The 19,094-nt window shown below is 44.7% G+C and overlaps 1 protein-coding gene across 19 annotated transcripts in view; it reads left to right on the top strand.

The window, feature by feature from the left end:
* MAK (male germ cell associated kinase) overlaps positions 1 to 19,094 on the top strand; it is a 62,278-nt gene that overhangs the window by 3,235 nt on the left and 39,949 nt on the right. For 17 of the 19 annotated variants that reach the window (XR_008306344.1, XR_008306348.1, XR_008306349.1 and 14 more), the window contains exons 2-5: positions 9,306 to 9,614; positions 10,433 to 10,487; positions 17,810 to 17,931; positions 18,972 to 19,051. Coding sequence is in view for 13 of the 19 variants with exons in the window: in XM_053246874.1 (XP_053102849.1) it covers positions 9,514 to 9,614; positions 10,433 to 10,487; positions 17,810 to 17,931; positions 18,972 to 19,051 (358 nt within the window). In the remaining 6 variants the exon portion in view is untranslated. Of the gene's footprint in view, positions 1 to 6,743; positions 6,865 to 9,305; positions 9,615 to 10,432; positions 10,488 to 17,809; positions 17,932 to 18,971; positions 19,052 to 19,094 lie in introns of those variants that run through there. The other 2 variants (XM_053246866.1, XM_053246872.1) reach the window with 2 other exon arrangements.

The raw sequence follows: 19,094 nt of genomic DNA, 5'->3' as shown, positions 1-19,094 counted from the left end.
AAAGATCCGATTGGTGGGGCCTAGAAACAGGGCCTTTTCAGTTGTGGCCCCTCAGCTTTGGAACACCCTCCCTGAAGAGCTTCGCCATGCTCCCTCCCTCAAGTGTTTTTAAAAAACATCTTAAAGCACACGTTTTTAAGGAGGCTTTTTCATGCTCCTTTTTTTGTTTTATCTGGTGGGTTCTTTAGCTTTTTATAATTTTCAGTTTTTAGCTGTTATAATCACCTTTAATTTGAACCTAATAATGATTGTGATTTTTAATCTGACAACGTTTTTGTTTAATTTAGTTAATTTTATTACTTTTATTGTATCTTGTATCTATCTTATTGTTGTGAGCCGCCCCAAGCAGTAGCGCACTGGAGGGGCGGGGGTATAAATATTTCAAATAAATAATAATAAATAAGATACTTTGCGTGCAGAAAGTCCCAGGTTTAGTCCCTGACATTTCCAGGTAGGGCTGGAAGAGACCCCTGTTTGAAAGCCTGGAGATCTGCTGCCAGTCAGTGTAGAAAATACTGAGCTAGATGGACCAGTGCTCTGGTTCAATATTAGACAAGTTTGTATGTTCCTGTCTTTCTGCATGCAAAGTATCTTATTTATTATTATTTATTTAAAATATTTATATCCCCGCCCCTCCAATGCACTACTGCTTGGGCTTTTAGGATGTGGCTGCTGGGTTCTAACTTTAAACTTGCATTTGCTGGTAAGTATTATTGAAAATAATGGCATTTACTTGTACGTGTGTTTTAAATCAAGGCTTGACAAATGTGAGGTACCAGGGAGCCATGGTGCCTAGAAATTTAGCTAATTCTTTATTTGTCCCAGTCTAGTAAGTTTGTCAGTGTCCATTGTCTGGCTCCTACATTTTTGGGCTGGCTGCTAGAATCAAAGAAAATTTGTCAAGGCCTGATTTAAATTCACATTCAGAAGTGCTGTGGTTTAAAATAACCACTTTAGCAAGCAAGCCCACAATCTCACTTTTAAGTATGAGCTTGTTCTACAGATTTTTATAATTGTCATTAGCTTTACATCCCAATTGACAAAGGGGATGTGTTTTAAGGGACTGTGGGGACACACCACACAACTCTCCCCAGCCCCTCTTGGAGTTTGAAGCGCTCCTCACACTCTGGAAGGGCTCTGCAAGATTGAAAACACAGTACCATGTGTCTTTTCAATTCCTTGAAGCACTTGTTAGTTGGGTTGTCAGCCACTGGCTTTAATTACGGATGGGATAAGGTGCAGGTGGCTTTCTAGAATGTGATTTAGTAATTTTTATGTGGAGTCAATGATTAGTTGAATAGTGCTAACCATGTGGGTTCCAGTTCTTTATTTCTTTCAACTTTGTTAAAGGGTTTATGTTTAATAGGTTGTGTTGCTGGAAAATATAAGCATCCATCTCTGGAAAAATCTTGCTGCAGGTTCAGTTTTAGTTGCAGTGCTATTTTATAGCTACTAAGTTACACTTGAAAATGATGATAGCATGACTGGTATTTTATTGCAGTTTGAGCTGAATGGGTAATATGAGATATGTCAGTTACAAAAGCAGTTCAGTGTTGCTTTGATTCATAGCTGTTTGTTCCTGAAACTTTTCTAATACTATCGGGAACCCTTGAGTAATGGTAATTTGTCCTCTATCTGTCCTCTTTTTTAAATCCTCCTTAATCTTGCATGAAGAGATTATTGGCAGCATGTCCTCAACAATAAGGAACAATCTGTTGTTTACAATAGGATTTTTTCTCTCTCCTTCTGCAGCAGGGTACTCCCAGGGGAATGTGATGTCAGTACAGTTCTGCGTAAGATTCAGGAGATGAGGCCTCACAGAATACGCTGTGGGCCTGCTTAGAATACTCTGTGGGGCTGATCTAGTAGCTCTTAAAAATAATAATTAAAAAAAACCTTATTGAGAGAGAGAAGGGAGAGGAATCTTCAACAGATTGATTCCTTCTGTATCTAGCTTCACAATTGTCTCATTTTCCGATTGTATTCTGCACTTTTCCACACTTCCCTTGAAGTCCTATTCTGTGTCCATCCTTGTGCTTTAGATCCCATCCTCTCATACCTTTCCACCAAGTTAATTCAATTCTGATGCAGTTGCTTTGTGGTCTTAGGATGTAGTTAGGTAGCACCCCACTATATGTCCAGTTTTTCCTTAATTACAGCATGTGGTTTGGAGCAGGATGGACCTATGACTGCAGGTTCATTCCCTGTAGGTTATTGATTAATTATTAAGAGTGTTTTTATCTTGTCCCTTGTTGCAACAAGTTCTAGAGTGGCTAACAAATGAGTTGTAAAACATGACTAAGTATCATGCACTGTGAAAAATATCAGCAAAAAGAATCTATATATATAATTCTCCTGGGTGTGCCCAGGAGAAATGCGTCCCGGCAGCCCAGCTGATTGGCTGGGCTGCAGGGGGCGCCTGATTGGTTGGCAGCACACCCAGGAGAATTCGCTTGCTGGGCGGCTGCGGAGGCAAGGCGGCAGGCCCAGGGCTGCGGCGGCGGAGCCCAGCAAGGTGGCGGCGGCGGCCCCGGCCGTGAGGCGGGGCGAGGCGGCGGGCCCAGAGCGATGGCGGTGGGCCAGGCCGTGGTGGCGGGGCCCAGCGAGCGGTGGGCCCAGCGAGGCGGGGCAAGGCGGCGGGGCCCAGCGAGGCGGCGGGGCCGGCCGGGCCGCGGAGGCGAGGCGGCGGGACTGGCCGGGCTGGGCCCGGCCGCGGAGGCAAGGCGGCGGGCCTGATGGCAGCACTCTGGGGCCGGCCGTGGCATCGGCGGCGGCACTCTGGGGCCGGCCAGGCCCGCTGGCGGCGGCGGCCGCACTCTGCCCCGCTGGAGACGGGGGGCGGGAGGAGAGAGAGAGGTAGCCTGGCCTGGCCGGGCCCGGCCGCGGAAGCGAGGCGGCGGGACTGGCCGGGCCCGGCCGCGGAGGCGAGGCGGCGGCGGCTGCACTCGGCCCCCGCAGGGCGGCGGCAGCCGCACGGGTCAGCTAGTGAACAAATAAAGGGTAACAAGAACAGCAAAAAGGCAAGCGAAAAACACTGTAGCAGAACCAAGGGGGATTCAGCTCAATACAAGCGAAAAACCTGAGGAAACAAGATCATCTTAACCTCACATTTGAATGGCAGTAGGGAGGGGGCCAAATGGGCTTTCTGGGGTAGTTGTGTGTCATTACAAAGAAGACCCTGTTCCGTATCCCCGCCAGCTGCATCTGAGTTGGTGGTGAGCTTTGGAGCAAGGTCTCCATCATCAAAGTAGATTGGTAGGTTTATGTTGGAGAAATACTTAAAATATCCTAGCACCAAACTGTTTAGAGCTCGGAAGATAATAACCAGTACTTTGAACTGTGCTTGTAAATAGTCCAGAAGCCAATGAAGATCATAGGACTCCAACAAATGGGCCTTAGCCAGAATCCTGGCTGTCATATGTTATACAGTACCAGCTGAAGTTTGTGAATACTTTTTAAAGGCAACTCCACATAGAGTGCATTGCAGTAATTCAGCCTGGATGTGACCAGCGCATGTGTGACAGCAACCAACTCCATCTTTTCCAGGAAAGGGTGCAGCATCCCCTAGGTGGTACAAAAGTACTTCAGACCAAAGCTGCTACATGGCTGTACAAGAACACTCTAAAACAGCAAACTTTATCCAAGGTCATGGGCTGCCTCAGTGCCTAAACTTGGGAAGAGTTTTCTTCACAGTATAATGTGCTAATATAGTTATCGTGCCATTATAGTTAAGATGAGTGTTTTCAACATTTTGCCATTATAAGCCCTGAACATTCTGTTGCTTATAAAGTCATAAGTATCCACCCAATCCCTCTGAAATTGTGTACACATCAACTAGGGGACAACAGATACCATGCCTCCAAATTTGGTGCAGATCCATTACAAAATGCCTAAATTATAGCAGTTTAAGTTTGTAACTCCAGAAGGAGGTTTCAAAAGTGGGGCACATTTTTTCACCACGGATAATATATCAGTTTCAATGTTTGATGTCTTTCTAGCATTCCACAAAAATTCAGGTCCATACTGGACTGGTTCCTTTTGCTGATTTGAAAAACATCAATCTAGAAATTTTTGAGTAATTACTGTTCAAAATCCCCATAATAACAGGGGAAAAAACTAAGGAAAAGTTAGCTAAGAGCATAACTGAGTCTGCCCACTGAGAATTCTGAAGCCAAAGTTGGGAGGGGCAAGTCCTGGCAATTAGTGCATGACTTCCTGGTTCTGAACATAGGTACCTGATAAGTACAGTGTAAGGGAAATGACTTGCCTAGCAAGCATGAGGTTGCTGGTTCGAATCCCTGCTGGTATATTTCCCAGACTATGGGAAACACCTATATTGGGCAGCAGCAATATAGGAAGATGCTGAAAGGCATCATCTTATACTGCGCGGGAGATGGCAGTGGTAAACCCCTCCTGTAGTGTACCAAAGAAAAACCACAGGGCTGTATGGTCGCCAGGAATCGACACCAGTGTTCCCTCTAACAGGGATTACCAGACGTTGGGTTTTTAAAAAAAAAACATTTCTATCCCACTTTTACTTCGAGGAGCTCAGAGTAGTGTGCATGGTTATGTTTATCCTAACAACAATTCTGTGAGGTAGGTTAGGCTGAGAGATACATGACTGGCCCAGAGTCACTCAGTGAGTTTCATGGTTGAAGGGGGATTCGAACTCGGGTCTTCCCGGGGGATTATGGGAGTTGTAGTCAATTACATCTGGGAATCTCTGTTAGAGGGAACACTGGTTGACGCCAACTCGACAGCACACTTTACTTTCATAAGCACTCCAGCTCTTGTTTGTTTGTTTGTCTGTTTATTTATTTTATTCGATTTCTATACTGCCCTTCCAAAAATGGCTCAGGGCAGTTTTCACAGTGAAATAATAAATAAATAAGATGGATCCCTGTCCCCAAAGGGCTCACAACCTAAAAAGAAACATAAAATAGACACCAGCAACAGTCACTGTGGATAGGGCCAGTTACTCTCCCCCAGCTAAATAAAGAGAATCGCCACATTAAAAGGTGCCTCTTTGCCAAGTTAGCAGGGGTTTAGTTAAACAACAATTCCTCCTGATCCCTTTCCTTCCATGGACATTTGTTTTCTCCCTCTGTGCCCCTTCTCTCACCCCCACCAAACCGGTGGGGCGGGGAGCAGAAGCCCTTGGCAAAGCTTGGGATACATTACTAGGAAGTAAGTCCATTGATTCTACTGGAGATTATTTCTGAGTAAAGTCACATGAATTGGGACCAGCAGAGATCCTCGGCATGAATGTTGGTTCTATTTTTCCCCCTTCATCCCAGCCCCTCAGCAAAGCATAGAAGGGGGGAACCCCATTTATTTATTTGGGGCTTGCTTCTGAGCAAACTGTATATTATTGGGGCCAAAGACGCCATGCTAGGAAGTTTTGAAGAAGGAACCTCAAGGAAATCCTAAAAACATTCCCACCCAGCAGCAAGAAACTATTCTGGTGTAGACTGCCTTTGAACATGGAGGTTCTACATCAGAGCCAAACTGCTAGTGAATATGGAAGCTTCTCTTCGTCATACTTAAGAAATGAAGCTTCCATATTCACCGACGGTTTTTGGTTTCCATGTAGAATCTCCATGTTCAAGGACAGTCTACACCACAATAATAATTTGTTGGCACTGGTGGGAATGGTTTCTGGGATTTCTTTGCTGCACTTCTTTGGAGCTTTATGGAAGCATGTAGCTGAGCACTGTGAGAAAGAGGATGCTGGGCTGGAGTACACATGCCTTTTTCAGCAGCATTTTGATAACTGAACCTGCAATTCTATGTGCACTCCTAGAAGAAAGTAAACTCCATTAAAGTCAGTGGGACTTGCTTCCATATAATGAGGGAACAGTTAAACAATCCCTGGAAAATGGTCTTGGGGGAGGGGAGAATAATGGGGAGGTCCTTTTAAAAATGTGAGTGGAAAACCCTGCTAACTGGGCAAAGAGGCACCTTTTAATGTGGCGATTCTCTTTATTTAGCTGGGGGAGAGTAACTGGCCCTATCCACCGCCAGCACAGTGACTGTTGCTGGTATCTATTTTATGTTTCTTTTTAGGTTGTGAGCCCTTTGGGGACAGGGATCCATCTTATTTATTTATTATTTCACTGTGAAAACCGCCCTGAGCCATTTTTGGAAGGGCAGTATAGAAATCAAATTAATAATAATAATAATTTTAAAAAACAATCCTGTGAGGTGAACCAGCACCCCACCCAGCACAAAGATTGTTCTCAAAGAATCTGACATTTGCCAAAGCATCCCAAAGGGCATAAGATCTGTTAGTATATTTAAAACAAAAAATGCCAATAATCCATCCTCTGCTACTTGGTAGAGAATACAGCGAGAAAGAGAGAATGACTGACATAAAGAGGAATATTACTTAGTTATCCCCCTGAAATTAAAATAACATGTTAAAGAATGCCTAATGTCCTTTTAATTTCAATGAGACTACTTTGAGTAAGCCATTATCCTATCAGCCATTAACCATTAAGTAGAGGCCTGAGATTTAAGGAGAAGAAATCTACTCTGTCTATGTTCAGAGACTATGTCACGTGTACAACTTTTAAAATATTCTGCTTTCTGGACAGAAGGAAAAAGAGACAGACATTAATAAGGATCTTTAAAACATGCCAGACTTGATTAAAAGAGGAAGAAGAGCCAAGGCCAGAAGAGCTCATATCAGCTCCTCAGAGCTCTGCTGTGCTGTAGCCAGAGAACAGGCCCTGGAAGGGGTGGGGGGCGAGAGCTGTGCTCAAGGCCTGTGTGTCATGAGGGAAGGAAGGAGAATAAAGGAGCAGATAGAAGGGTTTCTATAAGTTTCCATCCCTTTAAAAGAGTTGGGGTTTCAAGAATTAGGTGGGCTTTCCCCCCCCTAGGGGGCTCATAAAGCAAAGTATGAGTCACTGTATAGGTTAAAAAAAAGTGAAATTCAGAGGGTTAAGGCCTACTATTTCAGTCAGATTGGCTTAAGGCCTACCACTATTTTGCTGATGACACCATCCTAGAGGAAATTAAATCAAGAAGGAGAACTTTGAGGTTCATGGGAGATTTCTGGGAAGATAATCTGTAGTTTTGGGCACAGTTGTTAAAGCATTTGTCATTTTTAAATAGTGTGTGTGTGTGTGTGTGTGTGTGTGTGTGTGTGTGTGTGTAAAAAGAAAAAAATGATGTAAAGATTTAAAATGAACACAAACTACCTGCTTCTTGTTGTGTCCTTATCAACTGCTGTATAATCATGAGGTGGGATCACACTGCCACTATTACTGAATCTACTAGTTTCATTTAATTGGTTTTTTTTCCCCCAGATGGTGGGGAGGGTGGAGTGTGACTTTATCTTAGCTGAAGGTTTTGCAGAGTTTTTGGTGTTCAGTGTCAGGAAGTTTTACCTTGTAGTTTTGATGTGAATTCAGTTCGTCCCTGGGTCCGCCTTTTAGCCAATCAAACAGACTCAGTGGGAATCAATAAGAGGTATTTAATTGCTACTGCAGATAGCAAGGTAATTCAATGGGCTATTGCTCTGCATTGAATACAAATTGGTTATAGGTGCATCTTACATTTATACAAACAATCTGAATGATGCTGACACCCCAGACATAGCATACGTGGCAACAAAATGGTGGACTAAGTATCTAGTACGCATGCAAATGATTCATTGTTCATCTGGTGATCACTCCTTATTTGGTTACATCCTGTTTTCTAAACTGTCCTATGAGAACCAAGTTTCTTTAGATACATTTTAGTGGAGAGAGATAATGATGTTGATCATGAGAGGCCTTGATGGCTCTGAGCCGAGCTGGGCTGGGCTGGGGTTACTTTAAGTTAGAATTAGGTTTTCTAAGTAAAATGGAGTTGCTTTGGTTTTCTAAAACACATCAGTTTGGGTAAGCTCTTCCTGATAGTGTCTAATCAGATTTTCCTTTTAAAAACGCCTGGAAATTCAGTAATCCAAAAACCTTCAGTTTAAGATGAGAGTTAAGATACTTTACATTTTCTCTTGTGCTTTAAAAAGAATGGAAATTGCAAGTTAAGATGCCCATCTTAACTTCCACACCATATAAGCTGTAAAGACTGTACAGTCTGGTATATGTTGATGGCTTTAGAAATACGGCCACACTTTGCCTTGGTATTTCAGTTGGATGTTGGACTGGGGAGCGATGCATCCAGGGAGGCAACAGGTGCAGTTTCCCTAATCACTTCCTAGAAATGTCCCAATGAATTTCTGCCTGATGCATCTTTAATCAAGGAAAGTGTGGGTGCATGGAGCTGCATTTCTAAAGACATCATCATATATCACTGTACAAAGTCTTTACAGCTTATATGGCACAGAAGTTAAGATGGGCACCTTCACTTGCAATTTCCTTTCTTTTTAGAGCACGAGTGAAAATGTAAAGCATCTTACCATAAACTGAAGGTTTTTGGATTACTGATAAACACTCTTACCATGAAGTAAGTGCCATAGAACTCAGTGAATCTCACCTCAAGTGTTCCCTCTAATTTTTTTTTCATTTGTGCGCAGAATAAGTTTTGTTCTGGGCAGCAGGTATCAAGGCACTGTGTGCGCATGTGCAGTTAGAATGGGGCCTTCCTAATTCAACCTGAGCAGAATAGAAAATTAACTGAGCAGGCATCAACAAACTTGTGTGCGTGTGCACATGTGCATGCCTTAGAGAGAACACTGCTCACCTCTGAGTAAACATGTTTGGGACTGTTGCATGGTTTGGATTCCAAGGTGCCCTTCTGCATACAAAAGGTATGCCTTTTTCTCATGGAAGGGCTACTTTACACCCTGTGCGAGAATGTTGCACAAGAAGAATAAAACTAAATCCAGAAACATTCTTCCACTTTTGCAACAGCTGTGCAACCTCCTGCACAAGCAGAACAATGGAAACTCCTATAGAACCTCCCTGTTACAGCACTGAGTTGTGCAGCTACTTGTACAATATTTGCAGAATAGCTCTAGCATCTATTTTCCTTTGGCTCATGGTTCTTTGGATTCAGCCCAATAAGAGGTTTTTTTGGTCTGAAATAACATATTATCCAGACCGGAGTATTAATTAGCAGCCATGACCTTCAGTAATCTGAATCGACAGTGTCACTGCATTGGGCTGTGCTGAATTATTAGCTCCTTATGTTCTGTCTTGTACCTTAGAGGGGATTTTCATATTGTGCAGGAAAATTGTCCTGATGTACCATTTATTTGCCTGTTATGTAAAATATATTTGTTTATTACATTACTGTTTGATGATAATAATGTACTTGTTAACTATTCTATGGATTTTATTTTTTTTTAATTTCAGGATGCCTGTAAGAATGGCAGCATAATTCCCTTCACTGCTACATTATTTCTTGATAGAGTGGTTATAATACTGGGAAAGAAGACTGATGACTTGAGCAAATATGATGACAAATTGCTCATACATGTAACAGCAACAACCAGGAAATCCATACTTGGGGAAAAAGTTTTTTCAACGTTTTTGAGGATTTGGCTAACCTGCCTTTTACAAAATGAATCGTTATACAACGATGAGACAGCTTGGGGACGGAACATATGGCAGTGTGTTGATGGGGAAGAGCAATGAATCAGGGGAACTTGTGGCCATCAAAAGGTATATGCCATTCAATCTTCATGCTTTTTAATGCTTAGATATTTTTTGTAAGACTGCAAGTTCATAGGAACATAGGAAACTGCCATATACTGAGTCAGACCATTGGTCTATCTAGCTCAGTATTGTCTTCACAGACTGGCAGCGGCTTCTCCAGGGTTGCAGGTAGGAATCTCTCTCAGCCCTATCTTGGAGAAGCCAGGGATGGAACTTGAAACCTTCTGCTCTTCCCAGAGCGGCTCCATCCCCTGAGGGGAATATCTTGCAGTGCTCACACATCAAGTCTCTCATTCATATGCAACCAGGGCAGACCCTGCTTAGCTATGGGGACAAGGCATGCTTGCTACCACAAGACCAGCTCTCCTCTCTGTAAGCACTAGTAGAGCCCAAGGGGGCAAATCTCCTTTTCTTTCACTATGGCACAGTGACTGTGCTGCTTGTAATAAAGCCCAAAATATATGCTACATAAGGTGGCAATGTCATCTTTTCTTATGTTAGGCTGCCTCTGGCTGTTTGAGCTTCATTTGTGAGCTACCTTTCTTGCAGTGTGGGCGAGAAATGTTATGGTCTCATGTTGCCCCTTTCTTGCCCCTTTCATTAAAATTCTTTGTAATGCATCTGTTGTTATATTTCAAAGATTGTTGCAAAGTATTGTAATTTAGACTTACTGATTTCTCCTACTAATTAAAGTTCCAATCTGCTCCTAATATTTACTAGAGCAGATTGAAACTTTCATTTGGTAATAATTTTTCAGTGCAGAGTATAGTCTGTTCAGTGTGTTTTACTCAGTAACCATAAATGTATTGTGATTTATATTTCAGAATGAAAAGGAAGTTCTACTCTTGGGATGAATGTATGAATCTGAGAGAAGTAAAGGTAATGCTTATAGTGTGCTAATTGTGTCTAGGCCTGTCATTTCTGTTTGCTGCTCAGTGGCCAACACCTAACCAAAGCACCAGGATTTTCTGCTGAGTGGGGAGGGTGCAATTTTCAGTGATCCCCTCCATCCCTCTGCAGCCATTTGTTTCTCCTGAAACTATGTCCCTGAAGATCCCCAAACTTCCAGGGACATAGTTTTGGGAGGCACAAGCAGCTGCAGAGGAAAGGGGGTTGGCTGAAAATCTTGTGTGTGCACCCCTCGCATGAAAATCACACACAGCCTCCTCACATGACACCCTTCTAGTTGTTGCTGACAGGGACATCTCATGGGTTATCCTTCTCCGCTAGCTCCAAGGCAGGACAGATCTGATTAGTTGAAAAATATGTACACCCCCCCCCCCCGAGGCCAAGGAGGATAACTTCGCCCCAGTTCTTTCTGTCCTCACTCAGCTCCAGACAGTTTCTTTCCTTCTCTCTGTAACGTTTGTCTATTCTTCCAAAATTTGATCTGTCGCTCCTCTTCTTATTTCCGTTCTATTCCGTTCTTTTACTTATAATATAAAATAAAAAAGCCCCATCTTTCTCCTCTGTCGCTTCCCCCCTCCCCTCTACCCTTTCCTCCTTGCATGGAGTTGGGTCTGTGGTACAGGCTGATCCTTGTACTGCGAGGTTGTCGGCAGAACTTGTTTGGTCCCGGCTTGTCCAGACCTTTTGGCGGGGCTCCCATTTCCAGTCCGCCGGGCAGTTCCGCGATTCCTCCCTTGTCTGGCCAACCTTCCAGGAAGCGAGCTTCTGAGGTGGAAACGGCTTCTCAGCATTCGTCCGTGCCGCCCAGAAGCCAAAACGTGGAACAGTTTGGAGTGGTCACGGCTGCAATTCCACCACCCGGGCCGCTCCAGGGCACAGCATTGCCGACAGCCGCCATAGAGCCGCCTGCACCGGTCATGATTGTGGGCGCAAAGGACGACCTGCCGCTGCGCCACAAGACCCGGTCTTCGGCACTCTACTGCAGCCAGGTTGTATTCCGCTGAGCCCCGCTAGCCAATCCGCCCCCTTCATCAGCAGAAATCTGAGCCATTTCTGAGTCCGTCCTCAGAGAGACTGAAAAAATTGTGGCGGTGTCAAAAACGGCACAAAAGACAGTTGCAGGCGCCATTTTGGAACAAGAGGGCTCTGGATTGGAGCAGCAGGCAGCACTCCCCACCCTCCCTTTGTCTTCAGGGGAGGGAGTGGGCAGCATTGCAGAGCAGCATCAGTCTATTGGGAACTTCTTCAATGCAAATAAAGGGGGGGATTCTTCTAGTGTGAGCACTGCCTCCACTTTACCTAGGTCAGTGCCACCCGAATGGCAGGCCTGGTTCCGCAACGCAATTGTGGATACCATCTATCAGGTCCGGCCCCCAAGAAAAGACAAAAAGAAGTCTAAAAGGAGAAGGAGAGTGAGTGATTCTCCTCTTCATCTAGTGAATCTGTCAAGTCTCCTCCCAGGAAGGCGAAGTCCAAACAAAAACATTTGAAGAGGCACTAGTTCCCTAGAGCCAAGGGGAAGAGGTCCCCTCATTCTTCTGAATTATCGGGTCAGGACTCGGGGGATCCTAAGCCTTCCAATCCGAGACCTACTCTGCTCCACAAGAAGCGCCCTGCTGTATCTTTGTCTGGTGAACTACATTCCGACATAGAGGAGGTCCCTGTCAGGCCCGATACTAGAGGCCAGGATCAGGGACCTGTACCGGATAAGGAAGAGGGAGAATGGTCCAGGGTGGAGGAGAGCAAACTAGCTGCTGTATTTCAGTGCATATTTGTAGCAGAGGACTTCAATCCTCTGATGTCCAGAGTCATAAGGACTTTGGACTTCAAACAAAGGCGGCCTCTGAGCCTATTTCTTCAGATAAGGGAGAGTCAGTCTTTCCCAGGGCCAAGCCTTAAGATATGCTCTTGCTTCTTCCAGATTTGTTTGCAGAAGTTGTTAAGCAAGAGTGGTTATGTATACTACTAATTGTTTTATTATTATTACTATTATTATTATTACATTTATATCCCGCTCTTCCTCCAAGGAGCCCAGAGCGGTGTACTACATACTTAGGTTTCTCTTTCACAACAACCCTGTGAAGTAGGCTAGGCTGAGAGAGAAGTGACTGGCCCAGAGTCACCCAGCTAGTATTATGGCTGAATGGGGATTTGAACTCGGGTCTCCCTGGTCCTAGTCCAGCACTCTAACCACTACACCACGCTGGCTCTATTCTTTTGAGCAGGAGGCTTTCTTAAAGACACCTAACACTGATGCCCCAATAGCACAGCTGGTGTCGGGCTCCCTCGTCCCAAGGGACGGTGAAGTGGTGCTGAAGGACCCTGCAGATAAAAAGGCAGAGCTAGCATTCAAACGGGCGCATGATAATGCTTCTTTCTCTACGAGAGCATCAGATGCAGCGTGCCTCTCTTTTATGGTTCGATGACCTCCTTTCTGAACCCTCTCTCGATCCTGGCAGGCTACGTCTGCAGTTGGTGAAACTGCAAAAGCCTCAGGCGTTTATTGCCGACTCCACGTTGGACTCAATCAGATTCTGTTCCTGGGTGTTGGCGGCTTCAGTATTTGGGTGCAGATACTTGTGGCTTAAAAACTGGCAAGTGGATATCACTTCTAAGAATAATTTGACAGCAGTTCCATACCACGTCACGAAGCTGTTTGGAGACACAGCTTTAAAGGACATTCTGGTCTATTCCAAAGATAAGAAAAAGACCATGCTGGCCATATGCAAGCCCGACCGAAACAATCCAAAGAAGGGTTTTCAGCAGCTGCAGCCCTTTTGGGGTTACCGTCCCTTTAGGGGACAGGATAGAGATGGCAAGGGCCAGAGAGGCTCCTGGAATAGGTCGTGCTTCCCCTACAGGAGCTATGGGGGTAACCGGCAGCAATCAAATCAGCAAAAGCAACCAAAGTCTCAACAATGACTTATCTCCAGCAAGCTGGGAGGTCGGTTAAGCAGTTTCCTGCCGGCCTGGGAAAATTCAACTACAGATTCTTGGGTATTAAAGATTATCCAAGACGGATACAGAATAGAGTTGGATGCCCCCTCCCTTCACAGATTTCTTCCAACCCCAAGACCTCGCTCTATTTTAAAACATTCGCAAATTGTCCACACAATTTGTCATCTCGTGGATATTGGGGCAGTGGATGCAGTTCCAAGGGAGCAGGAGGGCGGGGGCATCTACTCTATTCTGTTTACAGTTTCCAAGAAGGATGGAACAAGCTGGGCAGTCCTCGACCTAAAATTTTTGAACCAATGGATCCGGCACAAGCATTTCCGAATGGGGACTTTAAGGTTGGTGTCGGAGGCTCTTCAACACTTAGACTTAATGACATCCATCGATCTCAAGGAGGCGTACTTACACGTTCCTATCCATCCGGAAAGTCGCAAATTTCTACTCTTCAAATATGCAGGCCACCATTATCAATATTCCACACTCCCGTTCGGTCTGTCCTCCGCGCCACGTATCTTCACAAAGCTGCTTTCCCCTTTGGTGGCTCATCTAAAACTTCAAGGTGTTCAAATTTTTGCTTGCTTGGACGACCTGCTTCTGAGGTCGCGATCAGTTCAGGAAGTGGAATTAGACCTCCAAACAACTCTGAGCACTCTGGAATTACACGGGTTTCTGATAAATCACGAAAAGAGCCTCTAGTTTCCCACTCACACCCTTCAACATCTGGGTGTTCTGATCGATACCCAAAGGGATAGTCTCTTTCTTCCTCAGGATCGCTTCAAGACTCTGACCTCAGAGGTGGCTCAGATCCTGGCATGTCAGAAGGTTCCTCTTTCCTGCCTTGCAAGGCTCCTGGGTTTGATGGTTGCCACCATCGAGGTGGTTCCCTGGGCACGTTTCCATCTTCGTGCTCTCCAGTGGTTCTTACTGCCCTATCAGACAGCCATTGCCAACAAGAAAAGACTGAATCTCATAATTCCAGTCCATCTTCGCAGGGCACTCCAGTGGTGAATCATGGTGAAAGCCCACGTGAATCATCAAGGAGGCACACACTCCAGATCTCTTCATCAGGAGGCGATGATACTGTTTGCCTGGGCGGAGCAGAACATCAGCTCATTGACGGCCCACTACTTGCAAGGAGATCTGAATCTGATTACGGACTGGCTAAGCAGGCAGGACCTTCACCCAGGGGAGTGGTCTCTAAACACGCTAGTGTTTGCTCAAGTGGTACAAAGAATGGGGCTCTCAGTCATGGACTTATTCACGTCTCCAGCAAACGCAAAACCAAGAAGGTTCATGACCTGTTTCCCTTGTGAGAGAGCGGCTGCAAGCGATGCTTTGTCCACTCTGTGGCCTTGGGGGCTTCTTTACTCCTATCCACTGACTCCACTACTCGCCAGAGTGCTAAGGAGGATTCGGCTGCTGCAAGCGTCACTAATTCTAATAGCTCCATTCTGGCCCAGACGCCCATGGTTCTCCAAACTGATCCGGCTTGCAGTGGAACCACCATGGGAACTCCCGATTCTGCCAGATCTCATCACTCAGGGTCCAGTTCGGCATCCTGACCCCCGGTGGTTGACTTCTGAGCAAGCAAACGGAGACTTCTGAGCAAGCATGGATATTCTGAAGCAGTTCTTCATACGTTGCTGGCCTCCCGCAAGTCTTCCACCAATCACATTTATCAGTGTGCGTGGAGGGCATTTTTGAAGTGGTCCTCCCGCAACTCGGTACCCAGGGGTACCGCTTCATTACGCCACCTGCTCCAATTTCTGCAGGAGGGCTTGGAACAGGGTTTAAGACCCAACACTCTTAAGCGACAGGCCTCATCCCTTGTAGGCCTTATTTCCGGTGACACCAGGAATAGGTGGCAAGATTATCCTCACCTTAAAAGGTTTCTATGTGGGGCTACGTTGTTATCTCCTCCAACGGTGCACAGGTTCTCTACTTGGGACCTGCATATTGTCCTGCGGGTGCTGCAGCTTCTGCCTTTCGAGCCTATATCCACAATACCTATTAGGGTTTTGTCATTCAAATTGGCTTTCCTGGTGGCCATAACATCGGCCAGACATATATCGGAGTTACGAGCTCTGTCAGTGCACAGGTCTTTCGGTATCATTGAAAAAGAAGCAGTGAGATTGATCCCTGACCCATTTTTTCATCCTAAGGTCTCGTCTGTTTTTCACCAGTCACAGGACATGTTCCTTCCGTCTTTTTGTCCCCGGCCAGTGCACCACAAGGAGAAGCTTTGGCACAAGCTGGATGTTCGGCACTGCCTTAAGGCATATGTACAAAGATCGGCATCTTTCCGGACTACGGACTCTATGTTTGTGTCTTTCCACCCTTGTTCGATGGGATCGGCAGTCTGCATGACATATGTGGGGCAGCCATTTGGTCAGCTCCTTCGACTTTCACCAAGCACTATAAAGTTGTCCCTTATTTGGCCATTCAGGCTGCTTTTGGCAGGAGGGTTCTGCAGCAGGTACTTCCATCTGATTAGGCAAGAGCGCTCCTGCCCAGGTTTTTTTGTTAACAGACAAGCTGTGGTATGTCCCATGAGATGTTCCTGTCAGCAACAACTAGAATGGAGCATTGGTTCACTCACCGTGAAGGCTTTTTCTGGTTGGTGCTGACAGGGACATCTCGGCCCTCCCGTTTTTTAGCGCTCTTGCCTGATCCTGTCTGAAGTCTTCCTTATTGAATCTGTGTTTCAATAGTACACCAGGAGTGTTTTAATATTACACTAGGAGGGGAGTGCCAGGAAACAATTCCGTGGTTTTATGGTTTTCAGGGCCTATTCTTCTTGTTCCTGATTGCCTGTATTGTTATGGTTTAATACTACGTTTCTTTACTGTATTACTGCTAGTCGTTTTTTGTTTAGCTGTCACTGTCTCGGTCCGAAAGAACTGGGGCGGGGTTATCCTCCTCGGCCTCAGGGGGGCATGCACATATTTTTCAACTAATCAGATCTGTCCTGCCTTGGAGCTAGCGGAGAAGGATAACCCATAAGATGTCCCTGTCAGCACCAACCAGAAGAATCCTTCACAGTGAGTGAACCAATGCTCCGTTCTGGTGTTTTGGTGCAAAGTTAGTCTGGATGTCAGCTAGTGGGTACAAAAAATAAAAGGGCATCTCCTTTTTTCTCTGCTGAAGAGTCTTGGTTATCTGTCCTCCTCAGACCCACTATTTTGGGATTGCTTGCACACTTTGTAAAGTTGGTTTAGCAACTTGAGGCTCCAAATTTGGCCTTCCTAAAGCATACCTGCCCAATTGGTAAGGTAGAAGCTCAAGTTGAGTGTGGAGGGAGTGATGTCTGTGCCAACAAGGGTTGCCATCAAGCCAACTCTGTAGGTTGGTGTTCCACTCCTTACTCTACTGTCAAAGTGTCCCGTCAAGAAAGTTAGTTGCTGAGTTTATACTGTAGTTTACGTGAATAGCCTATTTAGACATTATGCTGTACGAGTGTACATATGTCTGAAAACTTGTACATGTTGCTTTGTGAATGACTGTACTGCATTCATTTAAAAAGTGAACCTGGGTACAGGCCCCTCTAATGCATGGTACAGACGGGAAGTATACTGTTGTACCCGTGCCCAACATAACGTGGGAATAACTGTACTCCAGCGTGGTGTAGTGGTTAGAGGCTGGACTAGGACCATGGAGACCCAAGTTCAAATCCCCATTCAGCCGTGATACTAGCTGGGTGACTCTGGGCTAGTCACTTCTCTCAGCCTAACCTGTCAGCAGAGGTTCATCTTCTTGCCACCCCTGTTGATTGAGCGCTATGTTTTACATTAAAAAACAAAAGTCTTTTTAAAAATGCAATGCAGGAATTTCAAAGAGAGCTCCAGGTGTGCAGAAAAGCAACTGGGGAATGAACTTGTTTAGTATCTGGTTGTCTTTTGAACTATGCAGACTGAACAAACATTGTTGATATGATGATGATATATGAAGTTAATTTTGATTTTTGCAGTTAGTGAAACTGTAATGACCAGCATGATAGGTCATGACTCAAAGTTAAAGCTAAGTAGTGAAGGAGGTGGAAAGCTATATGCATTTAGGAGAGAATATCAGCCTCACAATATTGTTGAATTTCACAGTGACACAGGGAAATGTGAAAATATGTTTTCTACACATGTGCAGGTTCTGGCAGTAGCCAGCTTCTATTCTTGGCCTTCATTTTTCTCATTCAGGGGCCTCTGCATCATGTCCTCATCATGCTCAAACTGGGATCTAGGCCACATGTACACATACACAAACCCATTTTTATGGACAGTTATATGTTTTCAGGAGATGACTGTATTAGAACCAAATAAAAATAATCCAATGTTGCAATATTGCAGTCTCTGAAGAAACTTAATCATGCAAATGTGATAAAGCTGAAGGAAGTTATTCGAGAAAATGACCATCTTTATTTTGTGTTTGAGTATATGAAGGAAAATCTCTATCAGCTAATGAAGGGCAGGTAAGTCTTTTTTTCAAACATAAAACAGCATTGTGCCTACTGTGTTCATAGCGTTCTTTTGCTATTTTGAACTCTATCACAGTTCTTTGTATGTCACATTTGGTGTCTGGACAGAAGTATACTTTTTTTTTTTTTAAAGTGATACTTTCAAAATTTGACATAGTGAGGCTATTCCCACGACCAGGAAAAATCAGGCTAGAAAATCCTGACTGTGGGAACCAGCCCAGTGGCCTCCAGGTTGTTAACCCGCCAAAGTAACCCTCCCCTTAAACCGGGTTTGCGGAGCGAGTGCTTCGCAAACCCGGTTTTAAAAATCGTGAGTAGCCACAGCGTGGTTTTGCACTGTGGCTACTCATGAGTAGACTCCCAGCTCGCTCTCTTAGCCCGCTCTCCCCACTTACCTTCACAAACCGGGTCTCACTGATCGTGAGACCCGGCTCAGTGTGTCAAAGAAACTGGCCTAATCTTCACCCATACCAGTCTTATTTGGAGTTGAGATATTGGTCCAGCAGCTTTCAAAATTCAGCTGATCTTCTTTTTATGTGTAGCGGAGGAACATGATTTGCAGCTTTCTGCCCTGGGCCTGTGTTGCCTCCAAGATTTCTGGGCATCCATGGGTGAATTCAAATAGGGTATAAAATCCAATAAATATAGGTCCAAATCATGCAGTCCATTCCCAGATTGTAAGTGGGATTATCAGTTTTGTTGTTGAGGCCTACATATATTATATTTTATGCATGTATGCCTTATCTAAATGTTATGCCCATGCATGGATGTCCAGAAAGACAGGGATATTTGGCGTGGGGATCACAATCTCGCTCCCTCACATCCAACTGCATATTTAAAAAAACAACAACCCAATACATCATAGTTGTGGTTAATTACTTACATTTAGGAAATCACAGAAACTAATCATGAACATTAAGTCAAGGTATAAATATATGTTTTTCTGGTTTTTACTGAAAATATTTGCTTTATAGGCATACAGAACCTTAACTTGTATGGAAAGCTGTTGATGTTATTAATTTGTATCTTCACAGAAGCAAGTTTTTTCCTGAGTCTGTCATCAGGAACATTATGTATCAGATCTTGCAAGGCCTAGCCTTCATCCATAAACATGGTAGGTCTTTTCCTACCAGTGGCAACCGGTATTAGAGGATGGG

The sequence above is a fragment of the Hemicordylus capensis genome, chromosome 4, assembly GCF_027244095.1.
Source record: "Hemicordylus capensis ecotype Gifberg chromosome 4, rHemCap1.1.pri, whole genome shotgun sequence".
NCBI lineage: Eukaryota > Metazoa > Chordata > Lepidosauria > Squamata > Cordylidae > Hemicordylus > Hemicordylus capensis.
The sequence above is the reverse complement of the archived record's forward strand: the minus strand, read 5'-3'. Positions and strand labels throughout refer to the sequence as shown.